At 37.0% G+C, this 22059-nt stretch overlaps 1 protein-coding gene across 8 annotated transcripts in view; it reads right to left on the bottom strand.

Moving 5' to 3' along the window:
• DOCK3 (dedicator of cytokinesis 3) overlaps positions 1 to 22059 on the bottom strand; it is a 288068-nt gene that overhangs the window by 138011 nt on the left and 127998 nt on the right. For all 8 annotated transcript variants that reach the window (XR_006264627.1, XM_043443221.1, XM_043443227.1 and 5 more), the window contains exons 7-9: positions 20960 to 21044; positions 14423 to 14464; positions 13623 to 13777 (exon numbers count right to left, since the gene is read on the bottom strand). Coding sequence is in view for 7 of the 8 variants with exons in the window: in XM_043443221.1 (XP_043299156.1) it covers positions 13623 to 13777; positions 14423 to 14464; positions 20960 to 21044 (282 nt within the window). In the remaining variant the exon portion in view is untranslated. The remainder of the gene's footprint in view (positions 1 to 13622; positions 13778 to 14422; positions 14465 to 20959; positions 21045 to 22059) is intronic.

The raw sequence follows: 22059 nt of genomic DNA, 5'->3' as shown, positions 1-22059 counted from the left end.
TGGGTAGTGAGCTGGAGTCTATGTCCCAGACCCAGTTAAAACAGGTCAGACCATACCATGTGGCCTTGAGTGAAAGGACTGATGTGCAGGTCCTACACTGGCTGCCGGAGCTCCTGCAGATAAGCTCTAGCTGCACTGTAAGACATGACTTATTCAGGAGAGAAAAGAAAAACTGTTTGATTTAATTAACAAAGTTCTCAGCCATCATTTTAAAAGAAAATTTCTCTCTCGGGTTACCTGAGATTTTCTCTCTTTTGGGTAGAAAACTTGCCTCTCAGGCAGAGCCCTCTATTTCAATTACAGAAGCAGCTGATTTTCAAGAAAAAGTACATTCTATGCAAGCGTGTTCTGAATGCTGAGCCAACTCCAGGAGAGTAAGAAATGAGTCTTTTTAGCTTGCTTTGCACAGCATCCATGAAAAGATGGTTAACAAGTGCTTTCGCATGATAATCAAGAGAGGTTAAGTTTCTGAGGGCAACTTTGTATTCCCAAGGCCTAGGAGAAAAACCTGGCATACTGAAGACGCCTGAGGGAAAGCCAGTTGAGTTATAAAATCAATCATCAGCACCCAGAGGCTTCAGAGCACTCTTCTAAACTTGCAGAGGGCCAGCAAGAGAATGAGGCATATTAAGAGGCACACCAGTAGAGAAAGTAAGTTAGTTAAACAATAATACTCCTCCTGTGAATAAAGAAGCTCACATAAAAGAAAAGATAACTGTATCCATAAAAAAATCAAATAAAGATCAAAACACAAATTCTATTCTAAAAGAATACTCTTTACACTATTTTGACGTGGTAATTATTAATTAGATTAAGAGAACAGTGAATCATAACATGTTTACAGAGAAATATTTTTTTCTTTTCTTTTTCAATAGAATAATTGTTTTTTAAACAAAGACAACGAGTTCCTTATAAAAAGTGGGATCTATGATATTAGGGAAAGATATTAAGGATACTTAAAATTCTGGCCATTTACAGGCTTTGTCCTTTTCTTAAATCATTACCATTCAAAAGCAAGCAGATGTTTATTTTGGACTGCCAAGCCAGAAGGCTTGAAGAAAGGAGAAGCAGAAGTGAGAAATTTTTTTCATATTTTTCTCCTCATACAGAAAAATCAGTATTTCCTCTAATTTTTATAACTATCTTTTCCGTTAGATTATTGCCAGCTACTTTAAAAAAGAATTACTACCAAAACATCAAGTATCTGTCAGTTCAAGGACAATTTTGAAAAGTTTTACCCTTTTAAAAAATGTGTAATTATAATATATTATACACATATAGACATACATGGTTTTTCTCCACAAAGTCAAGTCATACTATACTCACAATTGTAAATTTGCTGTTTTCACTGAACTCATTAACTTTCATATAAAGAACATATTTATGTATAAGTTTCCCTGATGGCTTAGGGGGTAAAGAATCCGCCTGTGATGTAGGAGACATAGGGGATGCAGGTTCAACCCCTGGATTTGGGAAGATGCCCTGGAGGAGGGCATGGCAACTTGCCTAGAAAATTCCATCGACAGGGGAGCCTGCCGGGCTACAGTCCAAAGGGTGGCAGAGAGTCAGACACAACTGAGTGACCACACAGGCACGTATGAGTCTCTGTTGTAGGCAGAACTCCACAGCTGTCCCCTAAACTTCCCCTCTATAACCTCTGGGATTATAAGTATGGCGACTTCTAATTCCATGATCAGGTTATCTTACACAACACAGGTGACCACAAAATAGGGAGATTTGTGGGTAAACCTGACCTAATCCCATGAGTCCTTTAAAGGCATGGAATTTTCTCCCACAGAAGAGGAAGTAAGAGATTCTCAACACAGAAAAGACTCACTGCACTTATGCTAACCTGAAGATGCAGGGTTCTACAAAGCAAGAAAGGCTTGTGGCCTTTAGGAACTAATGGTCGTTCTCAGTCAACAGTCAGCAAGGAAACAAAACCTCAGTCCCATCCTGCCAACAACAACCAATGAGCTTGGAAGCAAATTTTCCACTACAGCTTTTACATTACAACACAGACACTTTTTCAGCCTTGTAATGTAGTGAACAAAGAACCCAGTAATGCCTTCTAACCTAGAGAACTATGAATTAAAAAATGGGAAATTTTGAAGTCCATTAAATTTGTTGTAATTTGTTATGCAACAACAGAAAACTAATTCAGTCCCTCTCTCACTTCTTTTCACTTCAATCTTTTCAAAGGTAACACTATTATTTATCTAGTCATCTGTCTTCTTACGAACATTTTGCTATTACAAAAGTAAGATTTTTACACATATAAACACAAGTTTATTCCTATCAGATTGGTCACAGTATAGGCACACAATTTAAAAAATGTGTTCTATGATACCAAAAGCACAAGCAACAGAATAAAAAACAGATATAGTGGGCTTCATCAAAATTAAAAAGTATTGTGCATCAACATTATCAAGAAAGTGAAAAAGGCAACCTACAGCAAGGGAAAAATATGTAAAACGTATCTCTGATAGGCTTCCCTAGTGGTTCAGATGCTAAAGAATCTGCCTGCAATGCAGGAGTCTTGGGTTCGATCTCTGGGTCAGGAAGATTCCCTGGAAAAGGGAATGGCTACTCACTCTAGAATTTGTGCTTGGAGAAGCACATGGATAGAGGAGCCTGGTGGGCTACAGGCCATGGGGTCACAAAGAGACAGATATGACTATATCTCTGATAAAGTTTTAATATCTAGGAAATAAAAAGAACATTTACAACTCAACAAAAAGACAAACAAATAATCCAATTAAAAATGGGCAAAAGACTTGACTACACATTTCTCCAAGGAAGATATACAAATGGTTAACACACACATGAAAAGATGCTCATATCACTAGTCATCATGAAAATGCATATCAAACCACAATGGGGGAAAACCCCAGAAAATAGCAAGCACCAATGAGGCTGTGCAAAAAATGGACATCTCATACACTGTTGGCAGGAATGTATAATGGTTCAGCTGCTGTGGAAAACAGTTTGGCAGTTCCTCAAAAGTTAAACATGGAATTACTATATAATTTAGTAACTCCACTCCTAGATATACACCTAAAAACAGACAACAGGCCCTCAAGTATACATATAACATGTTCCTAGTAGCACTATTCACTGTAGCCAAAAGGTAGAAACAGCACAACTGTCTTCCAATGAATGCATGGAAAAAGATATTGTGGCATATCCATATAATGAAATATTATTCAGCTGTATAAAGAAATGATATACTGACACATGCTACAACATGAACGAATCTTAAAAACATAATGGTAAGTGAAACAATCCAGATGCAAAAGGTCACACATTAAGAATTCCATTTACATGAAATATCTAGAACAGCTAAATTCAGAGAGATGAAACAAAGACTTGTAGCTGTCAGGGGGTGGAGGCAGGGGTGGGGTGGGGAGGAGAATGAGGAACAACAGTTTGTCAGGTTCATAGCTTCCTTTTGGGTGATGATAATATTTTGGATCTAGACAGAGGTGGTGGTTGAACAAACTTGTGAATGTAGTAAATGGCACTAAACTGTTTACTTCAAAATGGTACTTTTATGTTACATGAATCTTACCTCAATTAAAAAATGTGCTCCATATATATTTTAATATTTATCTTTTTTCTTGATTACTCTTGCTACTAGTATGTCTTTTTTAAAGTTTGTTTTTTCAGAGAATTAGTCTTTATTTTATTGATCCTCTCTATTGTTTATTTCTTTTTTATTTCAATTTTTATTGAAGTACAGTTGATTTATGATGTATTAATTTCTGCTGTATGTTTATTTCTTTATGTTCTATTATTATATTATTATATTTTTCTTCTACTTTATCTTTTCTTTTTCTAGCACCCTAAACTGAAAATATGATTTATTTATTTTTATTCATTTGGGGACTACGGATCACCAAAGATCTGGTTTCTTGACAACTGAAGTGTAAACACGGAGGAGATGCTCAGTAAAACTGAGGGGCACAGCAGCACATGGAAGTAACCTGAACGTCTAACAACAGATGAATGGATAAAGAAGGTGTGATATGTATACACACATACACACACATAATGGAATATTATTTGACCACAAAAAGAATAAAATAATGCCATTTATAGCAACATTGAAGGACCCAGAGTTACATAAATCAAACAGAAAAAGATAAATATCATATGGTATCACTTTTTGATGGAATCTAAAAAAAAAAGGATACTTTTTCACAAAATAGATATAGACTCACAGACAGAAAACAAGAGTCTGCAAAATACTATATATAACTGAGTCACTTTGCTATACACCTGAACACTTTAAATTTTCTATACCTTCAATAAAAAAGTTGAGGAGCACATGAAGGCATCCATTTGCTGACAAACTCTCAGGCAATATTGGGCAGTTTTTGGAAGCAGCTAAAGCAATAGCTATACCATGGTTCTGCCATAAGGTTGCTCTGTCAATGGCAGTCTTTGATAGTACTTAAGGTCACATCTGACACTAAGTTTGGTTAGGGAATCTAAGGATTTATTCTGTGAATATCTTTACTTTTAAATTTAATCTCTGTGCAATAGTGTTTTCAAAAGTCAAATTGTTTTAAAGTGTTTTTGTTGTTGGCGGTGGTAAACCCTTCTTTAATCAAGATACCACAAACCATCAGTGGACTTCATGTCTTTTCCCAACTTACATGGTATTTGTTAAGAACACAGCATTGTGGCCCAGACTGGACACTGTAAATTTACCATTACCATTGAATGAAGTGGTGGAGATGAGACCAAGTTCTATTTAATAACCTTGGCTTCTTCATCCTCTGATAATTGCCAAAGAGTACATTGGTTCCAAAGAGGAATCTCATGGGGGTGAAGGAAATACACAGCCTTATATTTGTATCTTCCTCATCAGTGATGAAAAATTATCAGCCATAATCTCTTGGAGTACATCTCCTTTTTTTTTTTCTTTTTTCTTTGTCTGTGATTCTCTAATTAGATGTTTATTACCCTCTCTCATTGTATTCTCCATGTCCCTTAACATGTCCTTCATACTTTTCATCTCCTTTCAACATTCTGGATGGTTACATTCACTCTTGCCTGGAGAATCCCATGGACGGAGGAGCCAGGTAGGCTACAGTCCACAGGGTGACAAAGAGTAGGACATGACTGAGCAACTTCACTTTCACTTTTCATTCAACAAACACTTACTGAGCACATACTATGTGACAAGCACTGTTCTAGGCACTTGAGTACCTTAGTGAACAAAAGACATCTCTCTGCTCAGGAAAGACAAACTGAGGAAACAGACAATAAGTAATAAACACAATAAATGACTAAATCATGTAGAATGCAGAAGGTGAGAAATGTCATTGAAAAAAAAAAAAACAGGAGAGCAAAGCGATGTCTTCTGCTTTTTTTTTTAATTTCAAAAAAAGACAATCTTATTTGCCTATAATGTGATCACTGATTATCTTAGAAAATTTTGTTTCAGAATATAAGTGAGTCAAATCCACATAATGTTTGTCATACTGGTTATGTGATGACATAGAAAATACTATACATTTTAGTAAGTCTTACATTTATATAAGGTGTAACACTTGCTAGGAAAATTCACATCTTCCCACATTTCTCTTTTTCTAAATCATTTTATTGAGGTATGACTGACAAATAAAAAGCTGTATATATTTAATATATACAAATGGATGAGTTTGGAGATAAATATATACCTGTGAACCCATCACGACTATCTAAGCCATGAACATAAACATAAGTTTATCATAAATATATCATCTCTGTAAGTTTCTTCCCATTCTATCTATTATTATTTTATATTTGTAGTGTGAGATAAGAATACTTAACTATAGATCTAAACTCTTAGCAAATTTTTAAGTGTGCAATATAGTACTGTTAACTGTATGTACCATGACGTAATGATCTCTAGAATTTATTCACCCTGTATAACTGAACCTTTCTATACCTTCACTAATACCTCTCATTTCCCTCTGTCTCCAGAAACCACTATTTTACTCTTTCTTTGAATTTAACTATTTCAGAATCCTCATTAAGTGGTATCATGTAGTATTTGTCCTTCTATGTCTGGCTTATTTCATGAAGCATGATACCCTCCAAGTTCATCCATTTTGCTGCAAATGGCAGGGTTCCTCTCTTTTTAAAGGGTAAACAATATTCCATTTTACGTAAATACTACATTTTATTTATCCATTCATTCACTGATAGACATTGAAGTTGCTTCCTTGTTTGGCTGTTGTAAACATTGCTGCAATGAATATAGGAGTGCAGCTATCTCTCTGAGATGCTGATTGCAATTCCTTTGGATATACTCCCAAAAGTGGGATTGCGGATCATATGAGAGATCTATTTTCTATTTTTTGAGGAATCTTCATCCTGTTTTACATAGTGACTGCATCAGTTTACATTACCAACAGTGTACAAGAGTTCTCTTTTTTCCACATCCTCCCCAACTTTTTCTTTTAAAAAAATTAGATAAATTTGACACAATACATTTTATAAACTTAAAGTATACAGTGTGTTACTCTGATACACATATACTGTAATAGTAATATGATTACCACTGAAGTAGTATTTATCACTTTACATCTTTATAGTGTAGTATTACTGTCTTTCATTAATTATATTATGTTTAATTCTCTATGGCTTACTTACTACTCGATACAAGTTCATACCTTTAAACACCATCAATCTTATCCCCCACCCCTGCTCCTCCATCTCCTGGTAACCACTATTTTACTCTGTTTTTTCACAGGTTTGACATTTTTAGATTTCACATATAAGTGATATAATACTTACTCTGTCTTATTTAACTTGCTTAGCATAATGTGCTCATTTCTTCCATACTGTTGAAAATGCCATATTCTCCTTTCTCATGGCTGAATAATATTCCATTGTGGATACAGAAAACATCTTTTTATCCATTCACCTACTGATAGGCATTTGCATTGTTTCCATACCTTAACTGCTGTAAACAATGCTGTGATAACATGGGTATCCCAGGGGGCACCAGTGGAAAAGAATCTGCCTGCCAATGCAGAAGATGTAAGAGACACATAAGATCCCCTGGAGGAGGGCATGGCAACCCTTTTCAGTATTCTTGCCCTGGAGAATCCCATGGACAGAGAAGCCTGGCAGGCTACACAGTCCATGGGATTGCAGAGTTGGATGCGACTGAGCACACACGCATGCACCACACTGTTTTAATTACTGTAGCTTTGTAATATGCTTTGAAATAAAAAAGCGTGATACCTTCAGTTTTGTTCAATTGTTTTTTCTCCTTCACTGGCACTTCTTCCCAATCTTAAAGAACTCTTTTATTACCTGACAGCACATTGCATGTCAGGTGCATAAAATGTTTTTCTTAATGACTGAAATATTCCCACATTTTAGATAGCCTTAGATAGCTTTCTTTCTGCACAGAGGAACTACTTCTATGAAAATTACTATCTTCATCTGTGACACCTTGCCTGCATCCAAGATGCCCCCACCACATGGCCTGTGGTTTGCTCAGCTATCACTTCAAACTTAACATAGCCCAAACTGAACTCGTCATTTCTTTCACTTGGCTGAACTTAACAATTATAGTACCACTCTATTTGTCTCCAAGGTAAAAAACCATTGAGTTATATGTTTTAAAACGAGGAAGAAAGGAGATAAGAGGGATAACTAAGTTGGTTGCTGCACTGAGTTGACCATTCATTCGAGTAAGCATTGAGTACCTACCAAATACAAATATTCTCCTAGGTTCAAGGGATCTGCTTATGAATAAGATTAACATGGGAAATCCCTGTTCTCATATAAAACAGATAAATTAGTTATATTTAATTAATTTATATATATTAATATATATAATTATATTATATTATTTTTATATTATACATATTATATATATATTTATATAAATTATATTTCTCATTAATATGAGAAATCCCTGTTCTCATATAAAACAGATAAATAACAGTGACCTACTATATAGCACAGGAACTATACTCAATACCTTATAATAACCTATAGTGAAAAAGGAATTTGAAGAAGAATATAAGTTAAAAAAAAAGAAAAAGAATATAAGTGTGCTTGTGTGGATATATAGATATATACATCTGTGTTTCACTGAATCACTTTGCTGTACACATGAAACAAACAACATTGTGAATTAATTACACTTCAATTTAAAAAATAAAGAAAAATTTCAAAAAAAAACCCAACCCTCTGCTTTCATGGTGCTTACAGCCTAGAGACAAGACACAGACAATAAAAATGGTAAATAGATAAACTATTCAGTATACTAGATGGTAATACATGCTTGGGTAAAATACAAAGCAAGGAAGGGATTGAGAATATGCATGTGTATGTGGGAGATGATGTTCATGATGGCTTCAGTTCTAGATAGGGTAGCCGGGAAAAGCCTGAGAGGGTGACATTTGAGTAAAAACCTGAAGAAAGTCAGGATGCAAGTACCATGAGGCTATCCAAAAAAGGGGAGGTGCAAAGAAAGGCCCTAAGGCAGGAAGATGTTTTGAGTTTTAGGGCACAGCAAGAAGGTCAGTGTAAAGTAGAGTGATCAAGGCGGGGAATAATAGGAAATGAAACCACGTGTAGAGTGATCAAGGGGGAATGATAGGAAATTAAATTATAGAGGTGATGAGGCTGGGACCAGATCTTATATGGCAAGATGCTCTTTCTTCTCTAATCTTACTATTAAGTCCCCTTATCCTGAGGCCTTATCAACTCATATCAGCAACAGCTTCCAACTCATCTCATTCATTTTCCAGTTTAACCTCTACACTGCCTCTGGGATAATCCCAAACCACCACATTCAACATGGCAGTTATCTACTCAAGGAATTAGAATTGTTGTCTAATGCTTCAGGTCTGAATTAGTCTACAGGGTTTTCAGGGCTATCTTTGACCTATTTTATCTTAAAGTTAGCATTTATTTCCTAATTATTTACTGAGCTCTTTCTTTCTTGAAGAAACTATGAACAAATAAGGGTAAAAAAACAGATTTAAGACCTGGAATTAACTATCAACATCAACTTTTTCTTAGCTCTAATAGCCTCTTCCAATTTCCTATATATATGCATTCATATTTTTATTATTTCTAACTCAAGATTTTGGGCTTCTTATGCTTAAGTATCTTCTCTTCTTGAACTTACAATAAAACCCAAAATCTTTCTATGGCCATAAGGCCCTGCATCATCTGGTCCCTGACTATCTTTTCTTATGATGTCCTTTCCCTTTCTCACTCACTGTATACCAGTGATGACTGCCTCCCAGTTCTCTGAATGTACGAAGTTCTTTGATGCATCTAAATCTTCTTCTGCCTAGATCACATTATCCACTCTTTTTTTTCTTTACTCAAACATTAAGCCTTAGTTTGGATGCCATTAAGAGCTTCCTTCCCTGAACTCCAGTATACATGAGGTTTCACAGCCCCATGCATGCTTTTCCTTTATAGCATTTATGACAGTTTTTAAACTTTGTACTTATTCATGTGACCATGTGTTCAACAGTCTCTCTACTAGAAAGAGTTAGTCTCTCTACTAGTTCATAACCTCCAGGAAGACAAGCAGATTTCTCTTGCCCATCCCAGCGTACCTAGCATCTAAAACAATACTCGGTAGATGCTTAATAAATATCAGTTGAACAAACGAGTTAATACCTTATCTGGATACTGACCACTCTTTTTCAACTACTTTCATTTTCTCCAAGAACCCTTGAGGTCTTCTCAGTCTCTCAAAGACCCATTTCTTCCCTGACTTCTTTTCCTTTTTTAAAAAAAATAGTTCCTCAAATGTTGAATTCAAAACCCTGGTGACAACTGACCTAGCTCACCATGAAAGAAAAAGCCATCTCTCCCAGTATATCATTGCAAAGCTGGCTGTATTTCTTTCCCAAACCATACAATTTAATCATAAATATAAATCAGTCTAAAATACAATTAATTAGAAAAAATATATAAAACAACCAGGATTTGGATAGGACTTCTCATTTTTTTTCAGCTTGACAAGTTCTATAAAAACTTATCTCTTAATAGGTTCCATTTTTTTGTTTTTCCCTGGCTTCTTATTTTGCTTAAAGTCTTACCACATGTCAATAAGTCATCTGCCCATCTTACTTTTCCACTCTGTTTGTTTGGTACTTAAAATTGGGAATAACATGTTTTACATCTTTTAGGAATTCTGTAATGCCTTGTTCAGACCTGTTTAGCAGCAGAGACATTTCTTTTTCTTCCTCTAAATCCCCAGCAGGTATTGCAGGGGCCAACAAGAAAGCCTCAGTAAATGCTTGCTAAACTGTTCAATTACATGAAAATTTCTTGGATTCACAGGAGATTTATTGGTACTTATTTGATGGATGGACTTATTCATTCATTCAATAACTATTTAACGCTCCAATATTCAAAGTTCTATGCTTGGCACTAGGGAGAAAATGGAACAAAAGACATACAAGGAAGCTCCCATTCCAGTGGAGGAAATCTATATGCATGTGTATAATTACAATATAATATCTGATAACAGGAGAAAGTTAGGTGCAGGATGACATCACATGCACAAGGAAGCCCCAGGACTGATTCTATTCATAAACAGAATGAGGGAGGTTTCATAAAGTTGAGTTGTAAACAATGAACAGGAGTTTACCAAGCCAACAAAGGTAGAGAGGTATGAAAGAGCAAGGCATGTTTAGAAAAAGGGAAATAAGTCATCAGGAGATAAGGTGAGAGAAATAGGCAGAATTACATATGCTGGGTCTTTTACGCCATGCTAAGTAACGAGGGTTTTTAAGGCTAAGTGGGAGCTGACATGAACAGTTTTCATTTTTAAAAAAGAAGTATGGTAGTGGTGTGGAGGATAACTTAGGGAAGGAAGACAGATTCAGGGAGTCTATGTTGGGGAGAAACATGAAGCATCTGGGGTGACAGCAAGGACAAAGCGAGGGCAGTGATTTGACTGGCATTAGGAGACAGATGTTAACAGGATACAGTGATTAACTGAGAAGAGACAGAGAGGAGATAGAGATGGAGGAGCCTAAGAGGCTCCCTAAGTTTCTGACATGGATCTCTGAGCAAATGCCTTTCACTTGATTTAAGGAGAAAGTATACATGTGAGGAAAAGAAAATGAACGCAGTTTAGGAACGATGATGGATGTCTGAAGGACACCCAAGGGCATATGTCGGGTAGGAAAGAAGAAATGAGGACCTGAAGCTCAGGGGAAAGGTCTTAATTAGAGATTTAGATTTCAAGGCTAAATATTTATGATTCTGGAATGATGAAATGGAATGAAAAATAGAGCTACCAAGGCCCTGCCAGCTGCTGCTTCTGACCTCCAGCAGACTATCCAATACTCATCAGTCAACATGTATCAAAATGCATGACGTGGGCTGGCAATCTGTCATTCACTTTAGCCCCTCTAGATTTGCCTGTGAAATCAGCAATGAGACTTAGAGGAGAGGAATAGTGGGTCTTTAGTTTAGCTAATATCTCCCGTACTCTTTGGCACAGAGGGGAGAGTGTTCTGGCACTACTGAATACTAGCACCATGCGACTGGAGACTAGACTAGAAATATCTGAGTGGAAAAACAGTCACTCAAGCGGTTGTCTTGAGGATAAGAAACAAACCAATTGCTCTGTACCAATTCTTGGTACATCTGATGTGATGTATCTCCCTAATCTCTTGCAACTTCTGACAACTGCTCCGAGAAAAGTAACATGCAATCAATTTGACAACTAATCATAATGAAAGCAGAATTATCTGATAATACCAGCTCAATGACCTAAAAATTTTAAGACCTTACATACTACACAAATCCTAATGGAAAGAAGAAACAGTGTTTATTGATTAAACCTAGATCTAAAATCTACCTAATAGTTCACTCTTAAAACTAAAAAAGTGTATATTTTCAACTAACAAGCTTACAGTTTTATTATGTGAATCTCAAGGTGGTATAGTTCTCTAATATGTAGGGATTTTAAATGACCTAATAATTTCCAGGAACTCTAAAACAATTTTTTAAATATTTTTCTTTTAAAATGTTCTGTTGTTTCTTGAGACTAAATTATAAACAATAAGTCCAAAGATAAAACAACTGCATGGATTGATGATTCTATGTGAATTACAAACCAGAGCAATGGGGTGCCTCGACTGGGTTTGAGTCTTTTCTGTACAGTAGATCCAATTAAAAAGAAAAAATAAGTACCAGGCACAGGCACAGTGTGTGGTGCTAGGGTCATGGAGAGAGAAGACAATAGTCCCTGGTACTCAAAGATGACAAATACTGTGCTCTGGTTTTCAAACTGTCACCCCTGGACTTTCAGTGGTTTCACAGGGTACTCACTAGATAGGGGCATGGACATTGTAAGATTCCTATTATTTTCCCTTTCAACAATTGAGTAGTTCTATTTCATCTCTTTCATTTATTGATATTCCTCATAGAAATTAGCTTAAAGAAAGGATTCTTCCATACACAAATATAAATAATACAGTTTACAAACCTCTGGTATAGTGGAAAACTAAGAGCAGTGAGAATCTACTGGGATACATACTGGGAGCCACTGGTGACAAGGCTCCACATGCTCTTGTCACTAAGTGTATCATTTTACTCCCATGTCAAAGTGAAACACAGGGCTTTGGAAGGAGGCAGGCACGGCAGGATAGTCAAGATTAGAGGTACCAGGGAACACACAAAATAACTGCTGTTTCTGTACTCTGTTTTAACTTCCATTTTAAACTTTCTCAAATGTATAGGACGCAACTGGAAAAGTAACACAGCTGTTTTCAAATCTTAAGTAAAACAACCACCACCACCCATAAAGCAGTCTTATCACAGAAAGTTTCCAACCAATATAGAAGTATCCCAAGATTTATTTTCTCTCTGCTCTACCTCAAATATAACCACAAAGAAAAGCTGGGGCTCCCCACAAAGGTCTTCTCACCCCATCAGAGCCTTGCTGAATTGTAGAGGAAGAGAAGTCTAGCATTGCCTTGATTTCTCCCTACTTTTCAAGGGGAAAAGCACTGCCACAGTGCCTCATGCTTAAGGGCCTCACTGCTCTGTCAAGACACATGGTCTATTGCATGTCAGCCTCTTTATGTGGCTTCTCCTCCAACCCAAGGCAAAAAGGAATGATGGAGTCAGTACAACTTTTCCTTTTGTCCAGAAGATGCTCTTCCTCTTACAGTGCCGGGCTGAAAATGAGGGCTGGGGCTACCCTCAGACAGAACAACATTAGCCTATTTCCTTGGGAACCCCCTCTCTCAAATGCAGCAAAGTAGAGTCCAAGGCTTCCTGCATTCAAGAGCAGGGTCTCTTTGCTGAATTTGCTTTGTTCTATGTTTCTCCTTTGTGTTTTCCCTGGCACTGAATAGACAGATGCATCCTCTTCTTTCCCTGAGCTGGTGATGGCCAAGACTGAGGGGGAAATAGGCACAGGATACAAAAGAGGTCCCTTGTGACTTCAGGGATAACTGGATTTGAAGGAAAACCCTCAGCCAAATAAGAGTAGGTTACTTCATCTTGTTTTTTCTCCTCTGTACATCTATCTTCTCTGAAGTCTAGAGATGCCCATGATCCAGGACATAGCATTTGAAAACAGTCTCTACCTCACCAGAGCTTCTAGCAACTTTTACCTGATCTGCTTGCCTTCTCTCATATCATATAAGGAAAAGAAGACATCAGTATCTTCCCCAATGGTGTTGTAGGTGAGACTCTTCAGACTGAGGAAGAAGTGATGTGGTACTGGTATCCGACAGCTTTCCCCATGACGTGGGCGCACTGTATCCACCTAACGAGGAAGGCAAAAGACAGTGACTTCTATTTTAGTTGTTTATTATATTGACCCTAAATGAAATGAAAATGAAATGACTAACTCTCCTCATATTGCTGAAGGGGATCATGTAAGAGAAAGAGAGATTAGAGGTGTTGTCTCTGCTAGTAGCAGGTGCTGTGTTAATATGCTTGGCTTGAGGCAGGCAAACACACAGCTGGGAAAAGTAAACAGAGTGAAGAAGATATGGGAACAGTAATTCCAGTTGATGAGTGAACTCAAAATCTCCGCCAGGCCACATACATCTAAATTCTCCAGAGAACCATTTTCAAAGCCACTTCTTGGAGATGCTGTCACGATCCTGATGTACTTGGTTTACACTGTTAGATAGTAATAGTTACTATTCTAAATACCATTTTTATTTTCTCAGACTGATTCATTTTAGTGTCTCTGTCTATTTCATTTCAATTGTGCTTGTGTAAATTTGCACAGAGGAGTGGAGACTAGCCAAGTTTGCTAGGAGATCAGAGTTCCTTAGGTCACAATAAAGCAGTCAGTGGTTTTAAAAAAAAGTCAGTAATTTCCTGGTGCATACCTATTTTATAACTTCTCAAAAGAAAGAATTCAGGGAAAAGACTGGGAGGCCTGTCTTAAGTTGCTTACCTGAGATGTGCTTTGCTGTACACTCTGCCGGCTAGATAAATGCTATGGAAAGAAAGAAAAAGATCAACTGGGAAAGAAACTAACTTTTGTTGCCAGTTTAATTTTTTAATTGAAGGATAACTGCTTTACAGAATTTTGTTGTTTTCTGTCAAACACCAAGAATCAGCCATAGGTACACCCATGTCCCCTCCCTCCTGAACCTCCCTCCCATCCACCTCCCCATCCCACCCTTCCAGGTTGTCGTGAGCCCCTGTTTGAGTTCCCTGAGTCATAAAGCAACTAACTTTTTAAAGCACCTTCTATATGCTAGGCATTCTGATGCATATTTTACATAAATGATCTTATTTAATTGTAATAACCTTGTGAGACAAACGTCATTTGTATTTGACAGAGGCAACTAAGGCTTAGGATGAGGAAGTGAGGTGCTGAAGATTCCACACAGCAAGAAGGTGGCAAGTCTAGATTCACACCCAGGCCTTTCTAGCTTAGAGCAGCAGCCAAGTCACAGGCGGGTGCTCGATGCCGGAGTTTCGCTTCACCCCTGTCCTCTCCACGCACTGTACCACGTCTGTGCTGTGTGACACACGTCCTCGGGCTCTCCACTGGAGGAGGTGGAGCCTTCAACCCCGAGAGGCTCCTTCCCAAACATCTCTTCATGCTGCTCCTCTGCAGCTGGCTGAAGTCAGCAGAAGCAGATTCCAACCACAGCTACAGGCACTTGCTTGTGAAACTTCAGACAAATTGCTTACGCTCTCCAAGGGACAATTCCCCTTGACTATAAAAATGAAATAAAAGCTTTTACTGTCCTCCTCACAAGGTTACTGTGAGGTTCAAATGACATAATGGGAAGCAGCATGACACAGTAGTTAGCGGCCTAAGTGCAAGAGTCAGAACTCCTGGTTAAACCCTGACTCACGCTTTCCTCATCGGTAAAGTGACGATGGCATTTTGAGCTGAACCTCACAGGGTCTTGTGCAGGTTCACCCAGCACAGTACACACTCTAAATGGCTGATCACTGTTAGGGTCAGTTAGTATTCTTCTTCTTACTGGTGGTGTTCTTTATAATTAGTTCTTATAGAAAAGTCTGCCACATTCAGAAGTAAACCCTGAATGCCAGGAAGAATAGTGGGTTCATCATTCTTCAGGTCCCTGGTCTTGGCAGACTCAGCAATGAGAGTTTCTATCCTGCTTCCTTCTGGCCCCCAGAGGCAGTGAGACAGCACTGCTTTGGTGGACTGTTTCATATCACATGGGTAAGAAGAACGGCTGCTGATTAGGATGGTTTTGTTCTTTTACCAAATATATTTAACCCTGAATAAAACTGAAGTACAATTAAATATTAAGTGCATCTCACTAGCTGTAGTAGTTATTAAATATTCATGTGCATTATTAGCTACAGTAGCTAATTATTATCGACTATTAATGTTCATCCATGGGAATACATGTTCCCATGATACATATTAAGTATAATTAAAACAGATCGCCACCAGCTGGAGAAGTCAGCACACAGAATGCTTATGTACAAAAGAATACCCCATATATAAAATAGGTCACAAGAAAGCTTTAAAAAAAAAAAAAAAACAGGCTTTCAAAAAAAAAAAAAATCTAGCTTTCTATGGTTTACTGACCCATATCCCACTGGGAAGGAAGTTACTGGCCTGAAACTCTTTCCACTGCTTTATTCTACTTTTAGGGGCTACATTAAGTCATTCTTCTCAAGTGAGTTTACTGACTAGCTCTTCAAAGTGACTACCAATTCATAATCATTAATATTCAATTATAACTATATATGGGAGTTCACAGCTAATTTCAGTGTAACTCATCCCGGTTGACAGTAACAAACACCATCCTAGGCTTCAGAGGTATCAAATCTGGGAAGAACTCTTCAACCGAGTCTGAAAGCACACCCATGGGTGGCCAGAGAATGGCATCAGAACTGGCATTTTGGAATGTCTTTCATGGCACCATAAGGAGAAACCACTCCCCTACTGTCAGGAAGCAGTCAGTTGGCCAGACAGTACTTCCCTCTTCAGAACCATCACTGCCTGTATTAGAGCCCTAATGTATTATGTTCCCATGTTTGCTACCCAACTCCAGATTTTGCCCTACCAGTGCACGAAGTACCTATCTTAATCATCTTTATATCCTAAGTGCAATATACATACAAAATACACGTTAATTAAAAATGTATGGACTACATTATTGCCTCTGCCAAATTTTACCCCACAGAGAAGTCGTTTTTAGCTCTTTGGAGTCTCTGGTACATTCGTTCATGGAGGTCTAACGACATGGTGGGGGAAGGGAGTGCAGCTTGAGGCATTCTATTTAGTTGAATAACACAAGTAATTGCCTGCTATATACACTGGGAATTGTGTTAGATACTGTGAGTCTTACAAGGAAATGTAAGACATATATCTGGTCAGGATCACCAACAAAATGATGCTTGATGGTTATAATAAATAATCTAATCAATTGATTTAAATCTAGAAATGGAAGTATAAACATTGATCTTCCAAAAAAAATTAATTGATTAAAAGTTAAATAGCTTTAAAGGCTTGCAATAAAAAAGTCAGTCCTCCATTCACCCAATCCCATTCCCCAGAGATTAAGTAATTTCTAGTCTTTACTGTGTTTTTTTCTAGCATTTATCATATATTTCAAAATGTCATATTTATACTGCTCTTTTTTAAATCCAGTTTGAGATTCATCTACTGGCTTCTTATGGTAGCTGAAGATTTTCACACTTGTTTACATCTATTTCCCTTCATCTGTCTTCCCAGTAGCTCAGAGATATGGTTAAAACTTGTTTATAGTATTATAACTTTTATGTATAGTTCACTTCTGAGCCAAGGAAATGTACTTCAATTAAATTTTCTTTCTTCTACTACTTCATGATTTTATACTGGATTGATTTAAATTATAGGGTCTTTTCTACAACCACCCCCCTGCCCACAGCTCTATAAAACACCTTTCAGTAGGAGATCCCACCTGGCTGCCCTCCTGCTTGACATGGACCAGTTACTCTCTAGGTCTATCACACAACTGCCATCCTGAGCCTTCCCACTGATGTTAACCTATGAATTCTTTGCCCCTCCTGTTTGAATTAGAATCTCTTTCCTGGATGGGACATTTAAGCATCTTTTCATTTACTTCTTCATTTCAAATAAATAACTTATTTCTCTGTTGTTTCCTGAAAAGGGACCAAAGAAAGAGGTTTGAGATTTTGAGCAACCAAAGTTTTCTTTAGGCTACTTCCCTACTTGATGGATAGTGTGGCTGAGTAAATACAGAATTCTAGGTTAAATTTTATTTTCCCTCAGAATTTTAAAGGCAATTGCTCATTATTTTCTAGTTTTCAATATTGCTATCAGGAAGACAAATGCTATTCTTACAACAAATCCTTTAGCAGGTGACCTATTTTTCTCTCCAGAAGCTTTCAGCTTTAGTGAGCTGAAATGTCACTATTAAGTGATAAATATTTAGGCTTTTTTAATATAAGTACTCCTATCTATAAGTTCTGGGAAATGTTTTCTAGCTTTATTGATATATAATTGGCATAAACATTGTATAAGCTTAAAGCATATACTGTGGTGACTTGATACTGTATATATGGCAAAGTGAATACCACAACAAGGTTAGTTAACACCTCCCTCATCTAACATTTACCCTTCTGTTGTTGTTACTATGGTGAGAACAATTAGATCTACTCCTTGGGTAATTTTCAAGTATATAATGCATTATTGTTAACTACAATCACCATGCTTTAGATCCCCAGAAATCAATGCTCTCATAACTGGAAGCTTGTACCCTTCAACCAAAACCTCCTCATTTCTCCCATTCCCCAGCCCTTGGCAACCACCAATCTACTGTTCGCATGAATTCAGCTTTTTAAAATTCCATATACAAGTGAGATCATAAAGTATTTGCCATTCTCTGACTTACTGCACCTAACAACATAGTGCTCTCAAGGTTCATCCAAGATGCAAATGGCAGGATTCCCTTCTTTATTATGACTGAATAAAAATTCCACTCTATATATACACCACATTGTTCTTACCCACTCATCCATCAATGAAGACACAAGTTTTTTCCATGTCTTGGCTACTATGAATAATGCTTTAATAAACATGGAAGTAAAGCTATTTCTTTGAGATCCTGATTTCAATTCCTTTGGCCCTATCACCAGAAGTGGGTTGCTGGACCATACAGTAGTTCTACTTTCTATATTTTGAGGAACTTTCATTCTATTTTCTACATTGGTTATAGTTATTTTTATGTTTTCTATCTTTTAACATTCATATTAGAGTTATATATCACCATATTACAGTATTGGAGTACTGTGAATTTGACTATATACTTATCTTTACCATTGCATTTTACATCATCATATGTTTTTACGTTACTAGTTAGCATCCTTTCATTTCAGCCTGAAGAACTTTCAGCATTTCTTGTAAGGCAGGTCTAGGAATGAAGAACTCCTGTAGCCTTCCTGTGTCTGGGAAAATCTTCCTAACTCCTCTGTTTCTGAAGGACAACTTCACTGGGTGAAAAATGCTTGGTTGGCAGATTTTTTTCTTCTGGCACTTTGTAACATCCTACTCTCTCCTAGCCTGTAAAGTTTCTGCTGAGAAACACGCTGTTAGTCTTATAAGGGTTTTCTTATAAGTGACAAATTTCTTTTTTCTTCTACTTTCAAGATTCTCTGTCTCCTTCACTCTCCACATCTAACTGATCATCAAAATTTATCTGCATTCTCCATGGTATCTCTTCTCCATTCCTATTGCTGCCTAATTTCTTGTCTGAAATCATTTCCATGGTCTCTTTCCTCCTTCATTCCAGTCTTCTGCATTTTATGCTGTCTTGGCATTTAAAACCCACATCCAATCATATCACTTCATGGTTCTATCAGACTAATAGTTCTATCAATTTGGGGTTTACAAAGGCTTGCATGATCTGGCTGATGTCTCTTTCTTGGTTTTATCTCACAATTGTTAACACGTACTTACATGTCAAAGTTACCAAATATCTTACAGTTTGCTGGAATTACTACTTTCCTATGCTCTGTGCCATTTGGGGATGTCTTTTCTTTTGGCTTGTCTTTCTGTTGAAGCCCTGCTCATCCGTCAAGACTCATCTTAAGTATCACTTGCTTTGAAGCTTTAATTGGAAGTTTTCATTGATTTTTTCCAGCCCCAGGATGTCAGTCACTCCCTCTAACGGCAGGAGTGTATATCTTAATTATTACATGCAGCTCATAAACATTCTTGTTTGTGGTCTATCTGATCCCACTAGAGTAACTTTTAAACATGGAGACCATGCATGGGTTTCAGAGGCAACTATCAATTCCCTAAAATTGAGTGTAGAATTTTGTATGCAAAATCATACTTGTATTGTCCTGGGAAGAAATATTATCTGATCCTCCATAACCTAGAAAGAGCAACCAATATCCTAGATGGTGATATTCTTAAGAAAAAGAATGTCATGTTCATCTTTAATTTCACACCTATCACTTTATGACAACTGAACACAAATGCTTTTGTATTCTTATAAATATACATAAGCAAATATATAGAAGCAATTGATATGTTATTTGTATATTTTATTTAGGCAAATTTTCTGTGGTCCTTGACCAAGCAACATACTTTGCATCCTCTGTGTTCCCTAAAAATGTTACATTTTCTTAACAGAAATTTGTAATTTTTTCTAAAACTTTTTCTAAAAATTTTTTCTAAAACATAATTCTCACCAATACAGTCTCACCTCAAATATATTCTCCTCAAAGTGAGGCTTGACCCAGTCCTTTAGTCTAAGCTTAATAATCACCTGAGATTCCTTATGTTTATTTGTTTTACTTTAAAATTTCATACCTTTGTTTTAGTTACTTCTTCTGACTCAGCCTGCAAAATGTCACCCACCCTGGTCATCAATCAATTCAATACACTTTTATAATAACCAACAGATAGTTAAAGATTTATCTTAGAAGTACCGGTACACTGATAGACAACATCCTACTGTATAACACAGGGAACTATATTCAATACCTTATAATAACCTATAATGGAAAAGAATCTGAAAAAGAATACACACACACATACACACATAAAACTGAATCACTTTGCTGTACACCAGAAACTAACACAACAATGTATATCAACTATAACTCAATAAAAAATTTTTTTAAGAAATGCTGGTACTTTATTTCCAGGGTTAATCACTACATTAACTAATAACTGGCTCTTTTCAACTTCAGTATCTTCTCTTTTAGTATCTTCTTCATGCTGAAGGAGCTCTCTTCACCAGCAAAACCACCTGAGAAATGACCCCGAGACATCACAATAAGCCCAACAGTCCTACACAGTAATTCCCTCTAGAGACTGAGTACGCTAGGTACTGTCCTGATAAGGAAGAGCCCCTTAAATACACTTGAAACAAAGGTGAATGATTTTAGCAATATTGTTTCATAATGTAATTAGAAATAATAAGAGAGAAAAAAATTGAGTGTGCAGGAACAAACTACCCTGTGTAATATTTCTTACCATTTTATAGAGGTCTGAGACACTGATCTGGTCTGAGTCCACTACTTCAAAGTCCTTTCGAGGTACCAGATCCAGGCCCAAGTGCCTAGGAAAGAGAAAGACCACATTCAGCATGCCGAGTCCTCAGATTACTCACCTCTCTTTATGTGCCTGGAAGCCTATGCCAGCCATGACCTTGTGGACAGAGGTTAAGATGCTGCCTTAGCAAGAACATGCCTTTATCCAGCTTAACTGTGACTCACAGAGTCAGACATGAACAACAATGTTCACCTTTAGATAAATAAATGAGGCTAGGAATTTTAAGACTGACAATTTTAGTCATCAAGCAGTTCTCCCTGTAATGCTAAAAAAGGATTCATTCAGTATCACACTTGTTAACAGATTGCTTGAGTTCATTATGGGTGGATTTTCTCGTATCATTAATAAGTCACGTTTATTTTTCTATTTCCCCCATCCTACAGTTATGAACAAGGCTCAATCATGCATTACTTTCACTAGGATAAAAAAATTATTTAGTGTCCAACTAGATATGCAATTCAAAGTCAAATACAAAAATAAGCTCCTGGGAATTCCAGGAGGTCCAAAACTCTGTACTTTCAGTGCCAAGGCACAGGTTCAATCCCTGGTTATGGAATTGAGATCCTGCAAGGCATGTGGTATGGCCACAAAAAAAGGGAAAACCATCACCTCCTAAAAGCATTAAACTCAAAGAAATGCAGGTTTTGGTTAGGTTTTTATCTCATTTTCAACTTAATTAATATTGACATTGGGTTATAGTAAAGACTTCACCACACATTAGCCAAGATCTTAAGACATTTTAGATGGAAGTTTAGCCAGGGAGCACTACTACTGAAGAAAACAAAACTTAAAAGATCTGGTGTAACTTGGGCAGAAGGAACAAGTGATGATGATTAATGGTTGGTTAGGAGGCAATATGGGACACCAGAAATAGCTCCGGACAGGTAGAGCTCTTGGGTTCAAATATGGTATATAATTTCTTTTCAATACATATTAAGTCCTTTCTCACTCTCTAGAAGATAGCTCTAAATCTGGAGGCCAATGGAATTAGGGGGTTGTGGACCCTCCAACTACTTATACAA

Source organism: Cervus canadensis, chromosome 22 (assembly GCF_019320065.1).
Source record: "Cervus canadensis isolate Bull #8, Minnesota chromosome 22, ASM1932006v1, whole genome shotgun sequence".
NCBI lineage: Eukaryota > Metazoa > Chordata > Mammalia > Artiodactyla > Cervidae > Cervus > Cervus canadensis.
This window is presented reverse-complemented; position numbering and strand designations above follow the sequence as displayed.